The sequence below is a fragment of the Lepidochelys olivacea genome (assembly GCF_965140295.1).
Source record: "Lepidochelys olivacea isolate rLepOli2 genome assembly, chromosome: 1".
NCBI lineage: Eukaryota > Metazoa > Chordata > Testudines > Cheloniidae > Lepidochelys > Lepidochelys olivacea.
The window spans coordinates 352,552,318-352,569,658 of record NC_140411.1 but is presented as its reverse complement, the minus strand read 5'-3'; the positions used below and the strand labels follow the sequence as shown (position 1 = coordinate 352,569,658).

Genomic DNA, 17,341 nt, shown 5'->3' with positions numbered 1-17,341 from the left:
CAAGGAATTCCCAGGCTGCCAGAAACTTGAGAAGCCAACCGCGCACAGAGATACAAGGGCAGTGCGAGGCATTCTGGGAGCTGGTTACAGGGATGCGTGCAAAGTGAAGGTGCATGAGAAGATGTGAGAAGCGAGGAGGAGGAGAGAGTACAGAGCAGCATCGTGGGAGGCCTAGCTTTGGCTCAGTGAAGATTAACAGGAGAGCGGAGGCAAGACTAAGGCCTGGTCTACAATACAGGGTTAGGTTGAAGTAAGGCACTTCCGTCGACCTATTACGTCAGCGTACACACTACAGCCTTGCTTCCGCCAATGTCAGTGCCCTGCTACACCGACATAACTCCACCTATATGGGAGGTGTAGGGCTTATGTTGGTGTCATTTGGGTGACACAGGGTCTCTGTAGACACTGCATATTACTTACATCGGCTGTTGGCTATCCAAGCCGCTCACAGCTCAGGCTGTCGCCAGAGGCAAGAAGGGGATGCTCAGGCACCGGACTGCCCCTAGGAGTCTGGGCAGCTGCCATGCTTCTGGTGGGGAGCAGGGCGAGAGAGGGGGCAGACAGGCTCCCAGCCGGGATTGGGGAACTGCATGGAGCTGAGAGTCCAGGTTCTCAGCCGCCCCCTCCCCACTGCCCCTCCTAAGTTGGTGGAAGCGCTCCTGGTGAGGATGCACACTGACAGAAGGAGGGTAGTGTGGACATGAACCACTGTAGTAGCTATAAATCGACTTAACATAGGTGGGCTTAAGTTTGTCATGTAGACATGCCCTAAGGCTAGGAATACCTCAGGCCACCTAAGAGATGCTTGGAGAGAGACTGAATGCTGCCATTCACAACCAACTGGAGACAGAGGCCTAAAACTAACTGGCCAGAGGAACCATTAACAGTTACTTGGTACATTTAAGTCCTAGATTCTACTTGCCATCTGACTCAGCCACGATTACTTTTACTGTCATCTCAACTCCTCCTGAGGGTTTTGTAAAGCAAGCCAACCACTTAACTTGCAAGTCAACAACCTCAGAACAGCATACTTGAACCTTGCCTTTCCAACAAGTTGCAAAAAACAGGAGCAAAACATGATAAGCCCTTATTGTTCTGGGAAACAATCTTCTCTGAAAGAACCTGGCTTTGCACTAAGGTTTCAGGCTACTAGAAGCCCAGTTAGGGTCAGGGCAGATTTACGAAAAGCACTACAAACCAGATTGTTTAGAAATAACCAGGAAGTTCTCATGTTAATTTGGGAGAGGCCTGAGAATTAAGTGCAATCCTTTTTTCGGAAACCGTCTTAGATGGTTAAATAAAATCCAGAAAAAGGGAGAATTTTAAATGGTCACTGTCCCAGGACTAGTTCTGAACTGATTCTTGTGACCCAGATGCTTAGGACACCAAAAGGTATGAAGCTTCCGCACTTGTTAAATGGAATAAGGGCACTGCCAAGTGGCTGCTGTGCTGCCTAATGATTGCATGTTTTAAAGAATTGATCCTCAGATGCTGTTAACAAGACCTTATTTGCAGGAACAAGTATTGTGAACTGTCATACCACAGGAAGAAAAGCTTGTTTTCTGAGGTAAATGCCTTGTAATTGTTAAAGCCAGGTGTGATCTGATCCTATCTGAATAGCTATTTTTAAACCTAAGAGGAGGATAAATCTGCAAGCTCTGAACATTTCAGGAGAGATGGAAGGGGATGTGTTAGCTATCCCAGTCAACTGGTTAGGGACCAAACTTTTCAAATCCTCTAGTAAGCAGCCTCAATAGCGGTAAGATATGTTAACCTATGAAAAAAGAAAAGGAGTACTTGTGGCACCTTAGAGACTAACCAATTTATTAGAGCATAAGCTTTCGTGAGCTACAGCTCACTTCATAGTTACATGGCATTTGAAATGGGAACTAATTTATCATGAGTATTAAATGGCATGCGAGTTCCCAACGGATTCACTGCAGATAGATGCAGCAGGCTAGCACTGCCCAGACACTTTCTGGTCCAATGTAGTCTAGTAACTCAGCACAAGTGGGTGGAACAGGACTCTGAGTTCTAGCCACAGCTCTTCCACTGATTGTGCATGGTCCCAGGCGAGTCACCTGTTCACCCTGTGCTTCTGCTTCCCCCATTATCCCTATCAGGGATAATGCTACCCTGCCGTTAAAGATCCTCTGCCAGGTATTACATGGAGGTAGAGTCCATGCTGCACTGTGGCACTGCTGAAGGAAGCCAGCAGGAAAGATGCACATATATAAGAGATACATATATAAAAAGAGCTTCTAGCTGCACATAAATATCTTCATAATCAGCAAGTGACAGCAAAGGGAACAGAGAGGAAGTATCGCAGTTTAATGGGGTTTGGGTAAAATATTACTCTTTCTAAAATTTGCTCAAGTGTGGCAGAGACTATGGGCTGAAACTATAAAAAATGGCAGAGAAACTAATTCTTTTGCAGAAACACAGGGAAGCCGAATAAAGTAGATAAAACCACATGCAAGCAGAAGAGTGTGAAATATTTCAGTGCCCACCCACCCTGTGCTGTTCAGGAGAAACTCACCTTGCCCCCAAATGCTGCTGCCTTTTACTCTTTGCCTTTCAGCAGTTAAGCAGCAAAAAGTAGGGAGCTGAGAAAAGCCAAAAGCAGGACACAAAGGTCATTCTACGCTGAATGATAGGACGGAGGAGGAATTATACAAAACCCCTGTCAGGACTAAATACCAGCTCCTTTGGGGCTGCCTGTCTGCCACCATGCATCATGTGAGATGGGGAAATCTAGCAGAATTTCACTGTGCATCAGCTTAATGCAGCCGCCCCTCAATCAACCTTGGGATCTCCTTGATCCCTTCTTGGAGCAGGATATATCCTGCTCAGCTAGAGGGTGGAAGGATGCGTTTTGTGAAGTAGCTGCCTAGATATGGCATTGCCTTAGCACTGATCACTCAGTTTATGTACAATCAAGCCTCAATATTATCCTTGTTTTGCAGATGAAGCTGACAATTGAAGACACTTGCCCAAGGTCACATAACAAGTCAGTGGCAGAGGCAGAAACAACCTTGGAGTCTTGAATCCCCAATCCCCTGTTCCACAGCACCTCAAACAGTCATCTTTTAGAGACCTTGGCAGGTGAGCTGGCCAGTCCACATCATATATAAAAGACGAGCCACCATGCCAGCCAATCATCCACTGTTATTTACCCCTGCTGCTCTGCCCAGATCAAGTTCCCTGCCTTAGCGAGAGAAGAAAATATCCTACTTTTAGATCAAAAAGGCAATGGATGCCCCCCACCCCCACCTCAGTTTTTCCTCTGTACGCCTGGGGCCCAGTGTTTGGCTTTCCCCCCCAAAGCGTTACCGATTAAGATAACAATTTAGATAAATTGTGGCATCAGAGCAGGATTTGTATTGCTGTTGCATCAATTGTGCAAATGTCGCTTTCCAGAACATAAAACTGTTAACGAGATGCTATAATTTAGCTGTCCAAGGGAATGAGAATCTGATAAAAAAGTTGAATTAAAATCAAGTTTCCACTGAACATGACAGAGATAAGCAGGGTTTGGTTAAAAGAAACCTAAAAAAGGAATACCAGCTCCCCAGGCTGGAAGCACATGCAGGCACGGTTACATCAAAATTATTTTATGCAGCATGACTATCAAATCTATTCCCCAGCCCCCCCCCGCCCCTCCCCCACCCTGCACCCCGATAGTTTGCGAGGTCAAGGGGAAGAAAATGAAGTCAGTGGGACAATACACATAGTCTCAGAATAGCCGCTTACAGAGAGCTCTTCTGGGGCTTCCACCTCCCACCACCATGTCTAATAACTAGATCCAGCCATCTCATTATGCAGCATTAAGCGCTCATTTGTGTCCACTGGAAACAACTCCTCGAGCCACAGCCTAGGACCGAATCGAAAGTCAGTGTCCAAACTCTAAGGCTCTGCCTCATGCATGGCAAATTTATGGCTCAGTTCACCACCAGTGGGAGGAAGGAAACAGGGTGTAGCATAAAGACCGCTCTGGCCTCCATCACCACCCATGGAGAATTACAGGTTCACACGCTGCTCGGGCTGCTAAAATCCTGGCCATACTATGGCTCCACCGACATAGGTACAAGCTCCCCTTATGTTCGAGGATAGGGGAGGTCCCTACACATTCCAACTGATGCACAAAGGTCAGCTCACTACTTTTTCAATGCATGAATGGGTCCACTGGTCCCACGCTTCCACAGACAAAAGGCTTAAAACAGGTGGCTCTGAGCGGACCTGACTGCCTAGCTGTTCCCAGGTAGGGTCTGATGTGTCAATTTTAAACTATAAACCCCTAAATGCTTTGGGACTTTGCCACCCCCAAGTGATACCATTGCAGCAGAGGCGTCAGCCTCTTTCACATTAAAGGAAAGGGGGTGCTGTTATATAGTCCCTCCCAGGCTTCGTCCATCAGGGCTTTTATTGGTTCGCCACCCAGGTCTGCCCCGAACCCAGGGCTTTTTGAGAAAGCTGGTGGTCATATGGGGAGGCTGTCTGGGGTTTATCAGTATAGCAGGCGCACACATATAGCAAACAGAGCATTCCTGGTATTTTCTCACCTCTAGATATTTGTAAGAGCAAATTGCCGGGAGAGACCCTACAATCATACATCATAATACTTATACTGTAGCTAGCGAAGTGGCATCAACCCCAAGATATCAGATTCTTCCCTGGTTGCCAAGAGGAAAAATATACTAGCAACCATCACCACACATATGCAAAGTGGGGCACAAGAGGTCGCCATCTAGAGGCCACGATCCTATACCCGGTGATGCTGCTAGACAGCCTGCCGCTACTGGATCATGGACACACTCTTGCTAGAGGACTCTCCAAGCCCATGATCAGGCGGGATGTGAAAATGAGGAGTGGGGTGGTGAGTTATGCACAACACTTGCCTCAGAGGAGAGCTCCTCTCACAAGGGAGACAGCTGCCCTACCAGGGCTTGTCACTCTGTCACTGCGCCCTGTGGCATCGGAGCTGCACCTGCGGATGCAGCATATGGGCAGTGGGGAGGGTGCACTTTCATCTGAATACATTATGTTCCTCGACAGACAGGCAATAGAGATATTAAACGTTATCAGCTCCCGCGCTCAGAATTCATTTCGCGCTGGGTGATGAAGGCAGAAGATGAAAAGCTGTAGGATTTTATTACACTGAATTTTCAGTTTGTCAGTTTCCATCTACTGTATCAGGTGCCTAGGGACCAATCTGCATTCTGTTGGATGGAGATCTCTCTCCACAGTACGGCTCTACTAACTGTTCACCACCTACTCTGTTTTATGGAGCTCGAACAACAACAACAAGCCAGAAAAGCTGTTAGAATTGATGCTGCTGAAGGGTTCCTCAAGCGAGGGTGCCTGCATTTTGCTGAACGGGCTTTTCAAGCATCGAAGCACTCAGTCCGACGTCCACCCAGACGGCACTAGCTCTACGCGTGTCTGCAGAGACTTCAGGGAGCCTTTGAACTTGTGTGCTTGGGCACAGCAGCACACACTGAACTCTGCCGATGACAAGCTACGGAATGAAGGTAGGGAGCAGCTCACCGATTGCCAAGACTGGACCGTTCTCAAGGGAGCTGCCAAGAGTAAGTACGGACTGCAAGAGGGCTGCTGTGGCCCAGACAGGATGAGCCCTTTGGAATAACCAACAACCAACCCAAAAAAACCCACAATAAATTTAGCCTTAACCAGACCCTTCCCATCTGTCCTGAGCGCTTTTGCTTGTAGCTAGTATCCCCTACCCTTCCCCTGATTTTGGTCTTTGAGATTAAGCCATTTGGTTCAGGGACTGCATTTGCTGGTTTGTAAATCGGGTCCAGAGTCAGACTGGGAAATCGGTCCCACAATGGAAGTAACAAAACAAGCTCTCCAGAGCAGAATCTTCGTATAGCTGGGCAGCACCTAGACCATTATAGGAGCTTCCACAATAGAAACATACTGCCCAAGAGTGCTAGCCAGCCTGTAGTTCCAGCCTACTCCAGAAGATGCAAGCCAGTAGCTCTAGGACCTGCTCTGCGGGGAGGCCCTCCCAGCCAAAATTGAGCGTCTTGCATTTGCTGCCAAGTGAGATACGGAAGAGGTACCAAAGCTCTGCTCAGAGGGGACAGGGCATTCTGGTCAGCAGGCTGCATCACTGCAGGGGCAGGATGCTAAGACTAACCGCCAAGTGGAGATGGGGAGACAGAGGAAGTGTGTAGCCTGCAACAGCCCACCCCGGCACATACATACTGGGGATGCCAGTTACGGTCAGTGGCTTTGAAAGCTTCCCCAGTCTTGAAAGCACGAGCAACCCACCAACTTTTTAAAATTGAAATGAAGCCAGAGTACCTCACCTGGCAAACTCATGGCAGGGGAGGTGCATTCACATCCTGTCAGAAAACACGCTAGCCCCATCACTGAAAGTTGCTGTCACCCCATAGAATAGATGGTTAGCAGCCTCATCTGGGCCACATGTTGCCAGTTTATGTTGCAGACTCCTGCAGGCAGGGACCACGTGTTCTGTCCAGTGTAGAGCACCCTCTGAGCACTTAAGAGAAACCTGATGCTATTTGGAGAGAATTACTGAACTCCATTCCATTCAGGGTCTTCTACTGTGCCCGTCGCCAGGGAGGATTTAATGTCTAGATTCTAGCACAGCAACTGCTACAGCATTATCTTAAAATGACATTTATGAGGGCTGGTCACGTGGGCTGCATTCTGACTAAAGGGCTGAAAATGTAATGATAAAGGGCAACAGCCAATTAGTGTAGGTGGCCAGAGGGGCACCACAAGGACCTGGCTGAGGTCCCACCTTATTTAGCGTTAACGACCTGGAAGGAGGGGGTAAACACCCCATTAATTTCATTCACAGGTAACTAGGCAGCCATGCAAGCACCACGGAGGCTAGAGAAGTCAGAAACGTAAAAAAATATGGGTAGGAAATAAATGAGATTCAACCTGTGCAAATGCGAGCTAATGCAGCTGGGGCAGAACTAACCCAAAGCAGAGATGTGAACGACATTTTCCGTGCAGTCACCTGATGTGCTGCTGCAAATTAGAGGTTACGCTGACAGAGATAGGGCCTAGAAGCCCATGCAATTTCAGCTGCATATGCAGAAACTCCTCACAGGGCAGGGAGAATACCGACTCTCACAGGGGCACCTGGCTCCTAAACCAGCAGTCACTTTGAAACACCAGCGAGAAGCAGGCAAAGGGGAGTTCAGAGAATAGCAGTGGAGAAAACCAAAGCTGGAGGGATTTAATAGAAACAGTGAGCTCAGCTAGACATGGCTCTGACCTTAGCAGGGAGGAAAGTGGTAACAGCCCACCCTGTAGTGGGAGCGGACCAGACACCCAAATCAGCACCACCAGGAGCTACAGGATGAAATACCCAGGAAGTTTCCCTTACAACAAGATGCAGGAGGCTGTGGAGGGTCTCCAGGGATAAGCGCTAAAGCCCCACTGCTCAAGGCACTTAAAACAATCAGATCAAAGCCTTGGAGAATGCACTGTGGAGAACTTTCCCAGCCCATGGGGATAGATGCACGGGCCAGACAGGTATTTCCCCGTCTCTAACTGCTATGACTGTCACTTTCCAGTAGGCTCCAGTAGGCGCCAGCACTGCAAGGCAGAGGAGGATCAAAGTTATCTCAGAGCCCCCCCTCCCAAAGAAAGCATCCAGAGAAGTGATAACCAGAACCCGCACACACACACACCCCCTCCGGTAAACAATCCCCCTTTGAAATGGCCATGTCTTTAAATGCAGCAACCACAGTCAGAACCCTGCAGCCCAGGCTCAGAGTTATTGGAAATTAGTCATCTCTGTAGGCATGAGGCTCCCAGTGACATTGCATAGGGAGCAAGCTGCTCCAGCGTTCACTCATTCTAGCCTCCTGCTCCCGGCCAGTAACTGGATGTGCTGGCTTGCCCTGCACAGAGCTGGAGCTCAGAGGCCACAGCTTCAGGATCAGTGATTTGAAAAAGCTATATAGATTTCATTTACTTCTACTACAGGAGGCTCCCCAAATCCATCGGCTGCACGGAGGCCCCACTGTCCTGGTAGCGCTACACATGCTGAACAATGGTTTCTGCCCCAAAGAGCCTACAGTCTATTAATAAACAATCCAGTTGAGCCATGAATGGCCCTATGCCTTCCGACTGGAGCTAGATGACAAGAACATAAGAGCGGCCACACTAGGTCAGACCAAAGGTCCATCTGGCCCAGTATCCTGTCTGCCGACAGTGGCCAATGCCAGGTGCCCCAGAGGGAATGAACAGAACAGGCAATCAAGTGATCATCCCATCACCCAATCCCAGCTTCTGGCAAACAGGTGTGACCTGCAGCTTACACCAAGAATGAGAGGAGTTTCCTGAAAACCTGCTATTTACAGAGCACGCTGAAATGCTGCTCACTACAGCACACCACAGACTGAGCCCCAGCCCTTACACAGCAGTTCCCCTAAGGTGGGGCACAATCCCTCAAGTGCGAAGCACGTCCGTTTGCGCCACACCCCTTGAACTTGCATGTATGGTGCATCCAAGGCCAGGATGCATGGTGGGTGCCATTCTGCTCCATGAAATGGCATCCTCCACCCAGTGTGATCTCACCCTAACCATATATACAAGGTCATACTGTGGAGGAAATGGTGTTCTCCGTGCAGCGTGACCTCACACACACAGTGCATGCGAGGGCACCAGTTTTCTCTTCAAACTGGCACCCTCCATGCTGTCTAGGGTGCTGGCAATACTTCATTCAAATGGGGCAAAGAGTTTGGGGACCTCAGCCTGAGCAGCGTACCATCTAAACAAAGACATGGGCCTGGTGACCCAGAGGACGAGGCAGCTAACAGCCCTTTATGACATGGGTTAGCCCTCGTGGGCCTTGAAGGGAGTTTTACAGAGGGACCTAAGGAGGAGCACCAAATAGAGGCTACCTGCTCTCAGCGGTCCAGGCCAGCATCAGAGGTAGGAAGGAAGCAGTAGGCCCAAGCAGATGGGAACAGATTGAAGTTCAAGGGCTACTTGGCTGCAGCTAAAGAACGTCAATTGTGGGAAAGCAAATCGGATGGACACGTAGGGGACTCAGCCATGTCCTGGCTAGATGGCGATTCAGACCCGGGACGTTGGTTGTTTTACACACCTGGATGCAGTGATCATTAGAGCACAAAGGTTGAAACAGGTGTTTGCTCATGTGGACTTATCTCAGAATCCCATGGTCTACTCTGCAGTTGTACAATGTATGAAGTCATACGGTTAGGGACAAGACCACTACCGCATTGCTGTCAGAAGCCAGGAAAGGGTCAGCACACTGGGTGAGAGCAGGAGGCGGTTTCCGTTCTTGTGGCATGTTTTTAACCATACACACAGCACATAGATGCAACCTTTGTGATCATGTCAGCCCATGCTTGTTTCAAATGGAGCCTCCCATCTGAGAACAGTGCGTACTGCTGGCCCCAAACTCCTGTATCAGGCCAGTGCTCCAGAGATCAGCACACGTGTGCCACTGTGTAGGACACTGCATTTCCCAAACACACAGCTGGTTGCAACTCCAGCCTCTGTGGCTAAACAAAAAACACACCCAAGCACTTTGAAGGGAAGTGGCAGCACAATGCTGCCTGAGGGATAGGACAACTGAATCTGAGCCCTGACGGTGGGGAGAGAATACTGCATTTGATCACGGACCTTGATTTCAGGGCTGCAAGGGGTACATTTAGAAGGTCACCTCAGCAGTAAACTTCAATCATCTGCAGACCAAGTAGAGATGAAGGAGGCGAGGACAGTGTCCCAGAAGAGTGGAAAGTCATTAACCCCTGTGCTCTGGCGCACATGGTACTTTAAGCGAGGAAATATAATTTTCAAATTCATACAAAGGCAAAGCCTAGAGCTGGCAACGCTGCCAGGATGTAACCGTTCTGCTGGTCTTCTGGGAAGCCGAGGGGAAAGCAGGCTACTTAAGAAGGACACTACACATGCTGCTCAGAGCAGCAGCACTGGCTGCTCAGCAAGGTACTGCCACACGGCCTCAGGGGCTACCGCACAGGACAGTTCTGCAGGGCACTGGGGCTGTCACGATGCCACCTGTCACCAGTGCTACCCTGGGACAGGGCAACAAGGCAAGGCCAACATCAAGGGTCATGGTGAATTCTCCATCACTGACCATTTTTAAATCAAGGTTGGAAGCTTCTGAAAGAACTGCTCTAGGAACTGCCGTGAGGAAGTTCTATGGCCCGTGTCACACAGCAGGTCAGACACGCTGGCCAAAATGGTCCCTACTGGCTGTGTGATCGATGAAAAGTGAGCTCCCCCGCCAGTCAGCTCCTAGCACTCCAAGCCCTCTAACCTGGCCACATTTCCCTCCTGCAATGTAAATGGGATGCTCAGTTCACCAGGGCGCAAAGGAAACAGCAGGAGGAACCATCTAATCTTGGAAGTTATTCACGATTCCATGCATACAAATTAATGCAACATTACAGAAGTCAGGAATTTCCAAGTGCTGGTTCCCACAGCAACCCCAACTCCACCCGCTAAACACATGTAGGATTTTGGATGTTGTTGCTTGTTTGCCTTTATATGTGTGTGGGTAACGAGGCCAGGTAGGGCTCCCCTAATTGCACCACACAACATTGACTTCACACCTCACAGATCAGTCAGCGTAGGCAGAGCAGAGGCTACTACAGGAAAACAAAATCTTAACTTTCAAGCATGCTGCGTCTTAACCTTAATGCAGCATTATACTATGGAATAAACCCCCACAAAAAATTCCTTGTGGGCTCGTCGCTAGAGAATCAGAACAGCCATGTGAATAGGTGACCAAATTCAGCTACAAGCACTAAATGCATTTGGAATTTAGAGTTTACTGTGAGGCCCTTGGGAGCTACTATAATATAAAAGACATGACCCTTGCTCCCAGGAACTTACAGGCCAATTGCAGATAAGATGCAACAAGGGGGAAACAGGGCAGAATCTAGGGCCCCCACCACCACAGCCCTAACATTTTACAGACAGGGAACAGAGTCATTCTGCGCCAGAGGCAGGATCAGAACCAACTCCAGTGCCTTGAAACAGCATGGGTTAAGCAGCAAGCTCTGAGGATGCACAGCTGTTTGTGTGAATTTCAGTGCCTTCACATTAATATTGAAGTGCTACGGTTCAGCGCACAGTGTTGTGGATACAGTTCATGCTTAAATGACAAGAGGCCTCAAATGGAGATAGGTTAAAAGAGCGGAAACTGGACTGGGTGTGCACAGTGTAACATGTAAAAATCCTGATGCTGAGGTCTTTGGGAAATCAGAGGTCAACACCTTGCTCTGATTAACGAGTCCACGTGAGTCTGATGTTTTAAGACATTCACTCAGAAAACAAGAGAGTTTGAAATCTGCCCAAGGTCTCAAAAAGCCTGTCACTAAACCGGGGCCTTCTTGGAATTCTCAAAACCATTGGGCTGGGAACAATAAGAGACGCTCCAGCCCAAGGGGTATCGTGGAGAGTTCCAAAACCTCGTTTTCAGGCACTGATAATGAGCACTTTGCCAGCCCTGGCTACAGCACTGCTCTTAAGCGTAATGCTTACACAGAGCTCCATCTCTGTGGCACTTCACAGGCAACCTTCTGCAGTGCTAAAATCAAATCTAAGTATGGCTGTGGGTGCTGTAACCCTTTTACTAGAGAGAAGATCACAAAGAACACATCCTAAAGCAGAGAAGAGGCTGCACAGGAAGGCATAACTAGAATTGCACTGAAATGGGATTGTCTCAGTGGGGACATTTGTCCTATTTGCATTGGTATGTTTTATACTGCTCTCATCACTAGTATCTGAGCTCCTTCCACTGGTGTATTAAGCCACACCGCTACACATCTGTCACGCGGGGTTCGTTCTCTAATCCTCTCCCCAAGGGCAGAAGCACGTGCAGTGGAGTGTGTGCTTTGGTAGTTTGTTTTGGTTTTTGATATGAGCGCACCTGTTGCTGTGTTTGTATCAGAGAAGGCAAGTCAAAGAAATGGGCCTTGCCCTTGGATTGAAAGGTAGTGAAGTTTGTGATGGTCCTTAGCTCCTGGGGAATTTCCTTTCAGTCTCAGACCATGCCAGGGAAGGTTCTGTCTCCCACACAGACGAGCTTCACTCGTATTGCAGGGCATTCCACTAGGCCAGAGAACCACAGTCAACCTCTTCCTTCAGTATCCTGGGCTCAGACCATGGAGCATTTTGAAGGTAATGACCAAGACCTTGCACTTGATTTGAAGTTCAAGGAGAAGCCAGTGTAGAGCGCACAGGACAGGTGAGATACATTTGTGGTAGCATACGTCGCTGAGTTACTACTAGTTGGAGTTTCCTAAGTGTGGAAGGTTTCATGCCTTGCTGTAGTCCAGCTGAACTGTGACAGGCATGAACAACTGACCCAGGTTTTCACCTACCAGAATGGGATGGGGGACTCCCAGCCAACCAGAGAGGATAGAAAGCATCACTCAGCTGCTGTGATGTGAGAACTCTGCATCAGCAAGGAATCCAAAAGAACTCCTAGACTAGACTTAATTGAGCAAGTGGGGGTGTGACCCTTCAAAGGAGACTGCATCATGGCCAATTCCTCAAAATACTTTCCTCTACCCCCCAGCATCATCTCTGTTTTGCTCAGGTTCACCTTCAACCAGCTGTTCTTGAGACACGATCATTTTCCCCCCAGTTAAGCAATAATCTCATCCCCGCCTCCCTCCCAGTTGAAGAAACTGTTTCCATAGCCCTGAGGACAGGCACCCTGCTGAGCAAGAGGAAGGAAGGAGGAAAAACCAGGAGGATTTAACATGTTCTCACTCAGTTCCCTCTCTGCAATCTTTCGTGGAATTCTCATCTTTCAATGAAGAAATATTAGAAACAGCAGTGGAATAAGAACTGGTCACTGAACTGACTGGGATTCTCTGGGTGCACCCATCGCTTGCATAGAACCCCTACAAACAAGCCATGCAAGGAGCTAGGAACTTTGGAACAGCAGGGTCCATTGGAACTGTGCACACACCTGCTTATAACACTACCAGGGGTATGTTTTTCTCAACACGAGGAGAACTCCAGGCTGCTTCCTGTTAATAGTCACCATACCCTGGGCTAGTCCTTTCGCACCATTCAAATAATATTTGGCAATTCTGTAGCATCTATCATCCCAGAGTTTCAAAGCACTTCACAAACCAAACTGACTCCCTGTGAGGTAGGCAGATCCCCTGTAGAGGTGTGCCGGGGGGGGGGGGGGGGGAACACGACGACGGACACAGGCAGCAAGGGGCAATTCACTCACCCAAGGTCATGCAGAAAGCAACAGGGCTGGGATTGGAGCCCCCACTTGACTCCCAAGCCCTCTTGCTTTACCCTCTAGGCAGAGACCCTTCTCCATGAGAAAGAGGACGAAGTTGAGCAAAGGGAGGCTTACACTGAATGTGATGGAAAACCTTGCCCCAGAGCAAGTGGATATGGCATGCTGGAACCCCTTCCTGTGGGGGTTCTGCATCAGGTGCTCAGAAGACTACCTGCTTTAGGTAACAGTCACATCTTCTGTACAGCATCTACCTCCCCACACACACACACACACGACACTAGCAGTCAGAACGCCAACACCCTCTCAGAATGGATATGCCAGGAGCTGCCAGAGTCTTTGCCCTGGGTCATGGGCGAACTCAGAAGCCATCCTGCTGTTCAGCGATTCATCCCCTCCCCAAGCCTCAGTCCTATTTTAAACTAGAAATAAGTTACCTCGCCTGCAAACAGGGCACAGGACCAAAGGAACCTCACCTGGGTGCCTTCTCCTTCCAGTCTAGGTGGCCGGATACTGGACAGATGTATGGTTTTGTAGTCTCCAGAGTTCAGCTTAACCACAATGGCATCTGCGTTCAGCACTTGCATCACCTAGAGATGAGGAGGAAGATACAGGGGTGAATATTGGTTGTGCACAAGCAAAGAGTCCAACATCCATCGCAGCTGCGTCCAACCCCCAGGTACAAGGCCAGCAGCCTGCTGGTCCCAGCACGCATGTGAACCCACCAGGCACCCAGCTCACCAGCATCGCCAAAACCAGCGCTGGCCTTCCTCAACCCAGGCACTTCAGCCTATAGGTGCTCAGCAGCACAGTCCAGCCACTAAGCCTGGTGAGGGTGACACTGGGCATAATACAGTCCCCAAAGGCTTTGAGAAGCTCCACTAAACTCTCATTGCCATAGGGAACATGATGGTGAGTTACAAAGGAAGTAGTAGGTGGCCCTGCTGTTCAGTGTTCCTACCTGAGAGCCCTGAGTATTTGGCTGTGCTATTGGTTCTACAGGACTGGAACTCAGCCAGCCCATGGGTCTAGCATACGCGGACAGCCCTGGCACTTTAAAAGCATGACAATGCCAGGGTTGGCCAAGACCCTGTATAAACCTCTGCCACCTCGGGAACTGGCCCCTTCTCCTATTAATGCCGGACACCAGACTTCTCACCCACAGCAAGGCAATCGGGAGGAAGAACGCTTTGCTCCAATCTACTGGGAGAGCATCGGGCACTGGCAACCTTTGAGTCTCTCACAGCAGGAAATACGACACAGCAAATCCAAGCCGGCAGCCAAGATCCTACAGGACGCTGCGCTACTCCTCTCTCTGCATGTACAGTGCCTAGCACAACAGGATCTGGCGTCTGAAACGAAGCCCTGAGGTACCATGAGATCAATACAGACAGAGCTCACATGAGGACACCAGTATTTGAGATGAGCTTACTTGTGGAGCGGTGGGGGCGCGGAACACAGCCAGAGCAAGGCAAGGACTGTCTCTTAGGTACTCGTACAGTGGTTAACACATTGGGGCTCTCATCTAGGCTGGGGCTTCCATGGATGACCAAAGCAAACTAACAAGCCGAACACTAGGAAGACTGGTGGCAAAGCGGGGCAGGATTCCAGCAGCCCAGAGTGAGACATGCATGCTGCAGGGCTTTTTATTTTAATTTTTTTAGCTATTTTTATCATATGCAACATTACAGATCTGACCTGATCCAAACTGCAGCAAAATTCAGGTGATTTTCATCAAGGCTAAGGCATGTCTAGAAGGGATTTGCAGAACTGGCACAAATATTTACCAAGTTCCAGCATAAAAATCTACCCAGCCACCCCCACATCTTGATAAAAATTAACATTTTATCAATTAAAGAAATCCAGGTGCCTTGGGCAAGTGTGCGAGCAGACAGTTGCAAGCCTTCTCACCCAGAATCTGGAGTTCTCCAAAGCCTTGCCACTTCTACCACATATACATGGGGAATGGGAGAGAAATAAAAAGGAACAGACTTTCATAACTCGCAGCTCTTTTGCCCCAGCAAGCACATCAATTTCTCAAAACGTGCTTAGTCAAAGGGATAAGATTATAGGAATCAAAATTAAAACAGACACCAAGAATTGTCTGGGCTTCCTTCAGCCGAGATAACAGCCCTCCAGGGAGCTTTACTACCAATGGTCTCAACCCCTTCTGGGACCTGGCTTTTTGGTTTTGCTGACAGAACCCTCCCCGAAGCAGGCTGCATACTAAGATGAGAGTAATCAAGTCTCATGCTTCTTGGCATAAACATTGCTGTGGGGTCAGGAAGGGTTCTCACCCTCTCTATACAACATTGCACAACAGACCAGGCACATACATGTGTTTTCACCTTCCTCTGAAGCATCAGGAGAGGCCAGCATTGCAGGCAGGACCCCAAGCTGAGTGGGCTATAGGTCTGATTTAGCAGGGAGAATCCTGAGCTGCATTACATTGTTACCACACACACTATTTCTACAGAGCCCAAAAGTATGTGAGGAAGCTTAGAGAACAGCCAGATGAGCTGTACTTGACCTGAACTGACATGGGACATGCTGGCTGGAGTAGACACTGTAAGGAAGGGATGTGATGAGGGTTATAGCAATATGATCATGCAGTTGCTTAGCTTAGGTATATGCAGCCCTTGATCATTAGAAGTATGTATCATTTAATATGCATGCTGACCGACTCTTGCATTACTGGCAGGTTGGAGCAGTCAGATCAAACTCCTCCAACCTTAGCATTCAGTTTTTGCCATAAGTTACTATACAAGAGAATAGCCAGCAGCTTTTAAATTGCCCAGAAAGGAGGGACATGCAGGAGCTCCCCTGAACTCTGCGAGCTCCTTCCCAGGACAACTGCAGCCTAGTGTTCTGATATACAACATGCAGCTTTCACACGGCAGCATGAAGGCCTTTGCAGGGAGTGACAGAAATTAGAGAACAGAGTGTTTAGAAGCAGAACATGGAGGAAACAATTCGGTGGCTTAGAGGGACTGGAGGAGTACAGGGAGCAAAGCACCAGCTACACAGGGCAGCATGAGCAAGCGATGATTCCCCAAGTGTGCAGAGCTGCAGGAGTTGGGGCACAGAGGCCAGGACGGAAGGAGCAGAGCAAGGGGGATGCAAATGCAGAGAAGCAGAGTGGAATGAGTCCATGGAGAGTTCTGAGAGCCTGGCAAGGTGACGGAGGGTGGGAAGCAGAGGGCTAGGAAGCCAAGGAAGGGGTGGAGGACACAATCCAGCTTCCTGAAGCAAGAGAAATCTGATCCTAGCTCTCTGGATCCATGGAAGCTTAGTGGAGTAGTTAAAGAGACTGCCAGGGAATTGCAGTAGCAGAAATGCTGATGGACTGAATTTACAGAAATTGTATAGCAGCTCACTGCCCTGCACCCCCACCCACCAGACTCAGTGCTTTAGGAGCCTCTCTACCTCTCCTTCACCATGGCTCCATCCTGATGGCTTTATTCCCTACCCATCTCCATTCCCCCCCACCAACCCCTCTCGCTAGATCTCAGCTGCAGCAGCTGCTCGCTCCTCCTCTGACCCCACAGCTTCCAAGCCGGCCACAACACTGCAGAACAGCCACCTACCACTCCAGCCAACACACTCATTGTCCTCACCTGCCAGGCCTGCAGAGCTGAGCTGCTCTATACCCAAATCCCCCTAGACCCGCTCTACCAGGCCTCCACCCCCTGCAGGAGACCCCAGCCCTTCCCTTTATTGCAGACCCTTTCCAGGCACTGTGCTAACCACAGCAGCCTGTGACCTTATTGCTCTACATCTTCCCCACTCACCCTCTCTCCTTCCCTCCCCCAAGTGCTCCACCCTGGTTATGTCCATCACCACCAGGGTACCTGAGCACCACTCACCTTGACCTGTTAGCTCCTCAGAGCAGAGCCGGTCAGTCTAAAGCACAGTGCACTAAGTAACTGACCGACCAGGAGCTCCAAGACAGCGTAGCCGCTGGGGTACCTCTACACAGCAATTCATTCCTGGCGGCTGGCCCAGATCAGCTGGCTCAGGCTCACAAGGCTGTAAAATTATCATGTAGACATTTGGGCTCTGTCT

At 49.3% G+C, this 17,341-nt stretch overlaps 1 protein-coding gene across 1 annotated transcript in view; it reads right to left on the bottom strand.

Annotated features, from left to right (window-relative positions):
• Window positions 1-17,341, bottom strand: part of SND1 (staphylococcal nuclease and tudor domain containing 1) — a 490,888-nt gene that overhangs the window by 409,537 nt on the left and 64,010 nt on the right. The window contains exon 10 of the mRNA XM_084617794.1: window positions 13,753-13,866. Coding sequence (XP_084473920.1) covers window positions 13,753-13,866 — 114 coding nt within the window. The remainder of the gene's footprint in view (window positions 1-13,752; window positions 13,867-17,341) is intronic.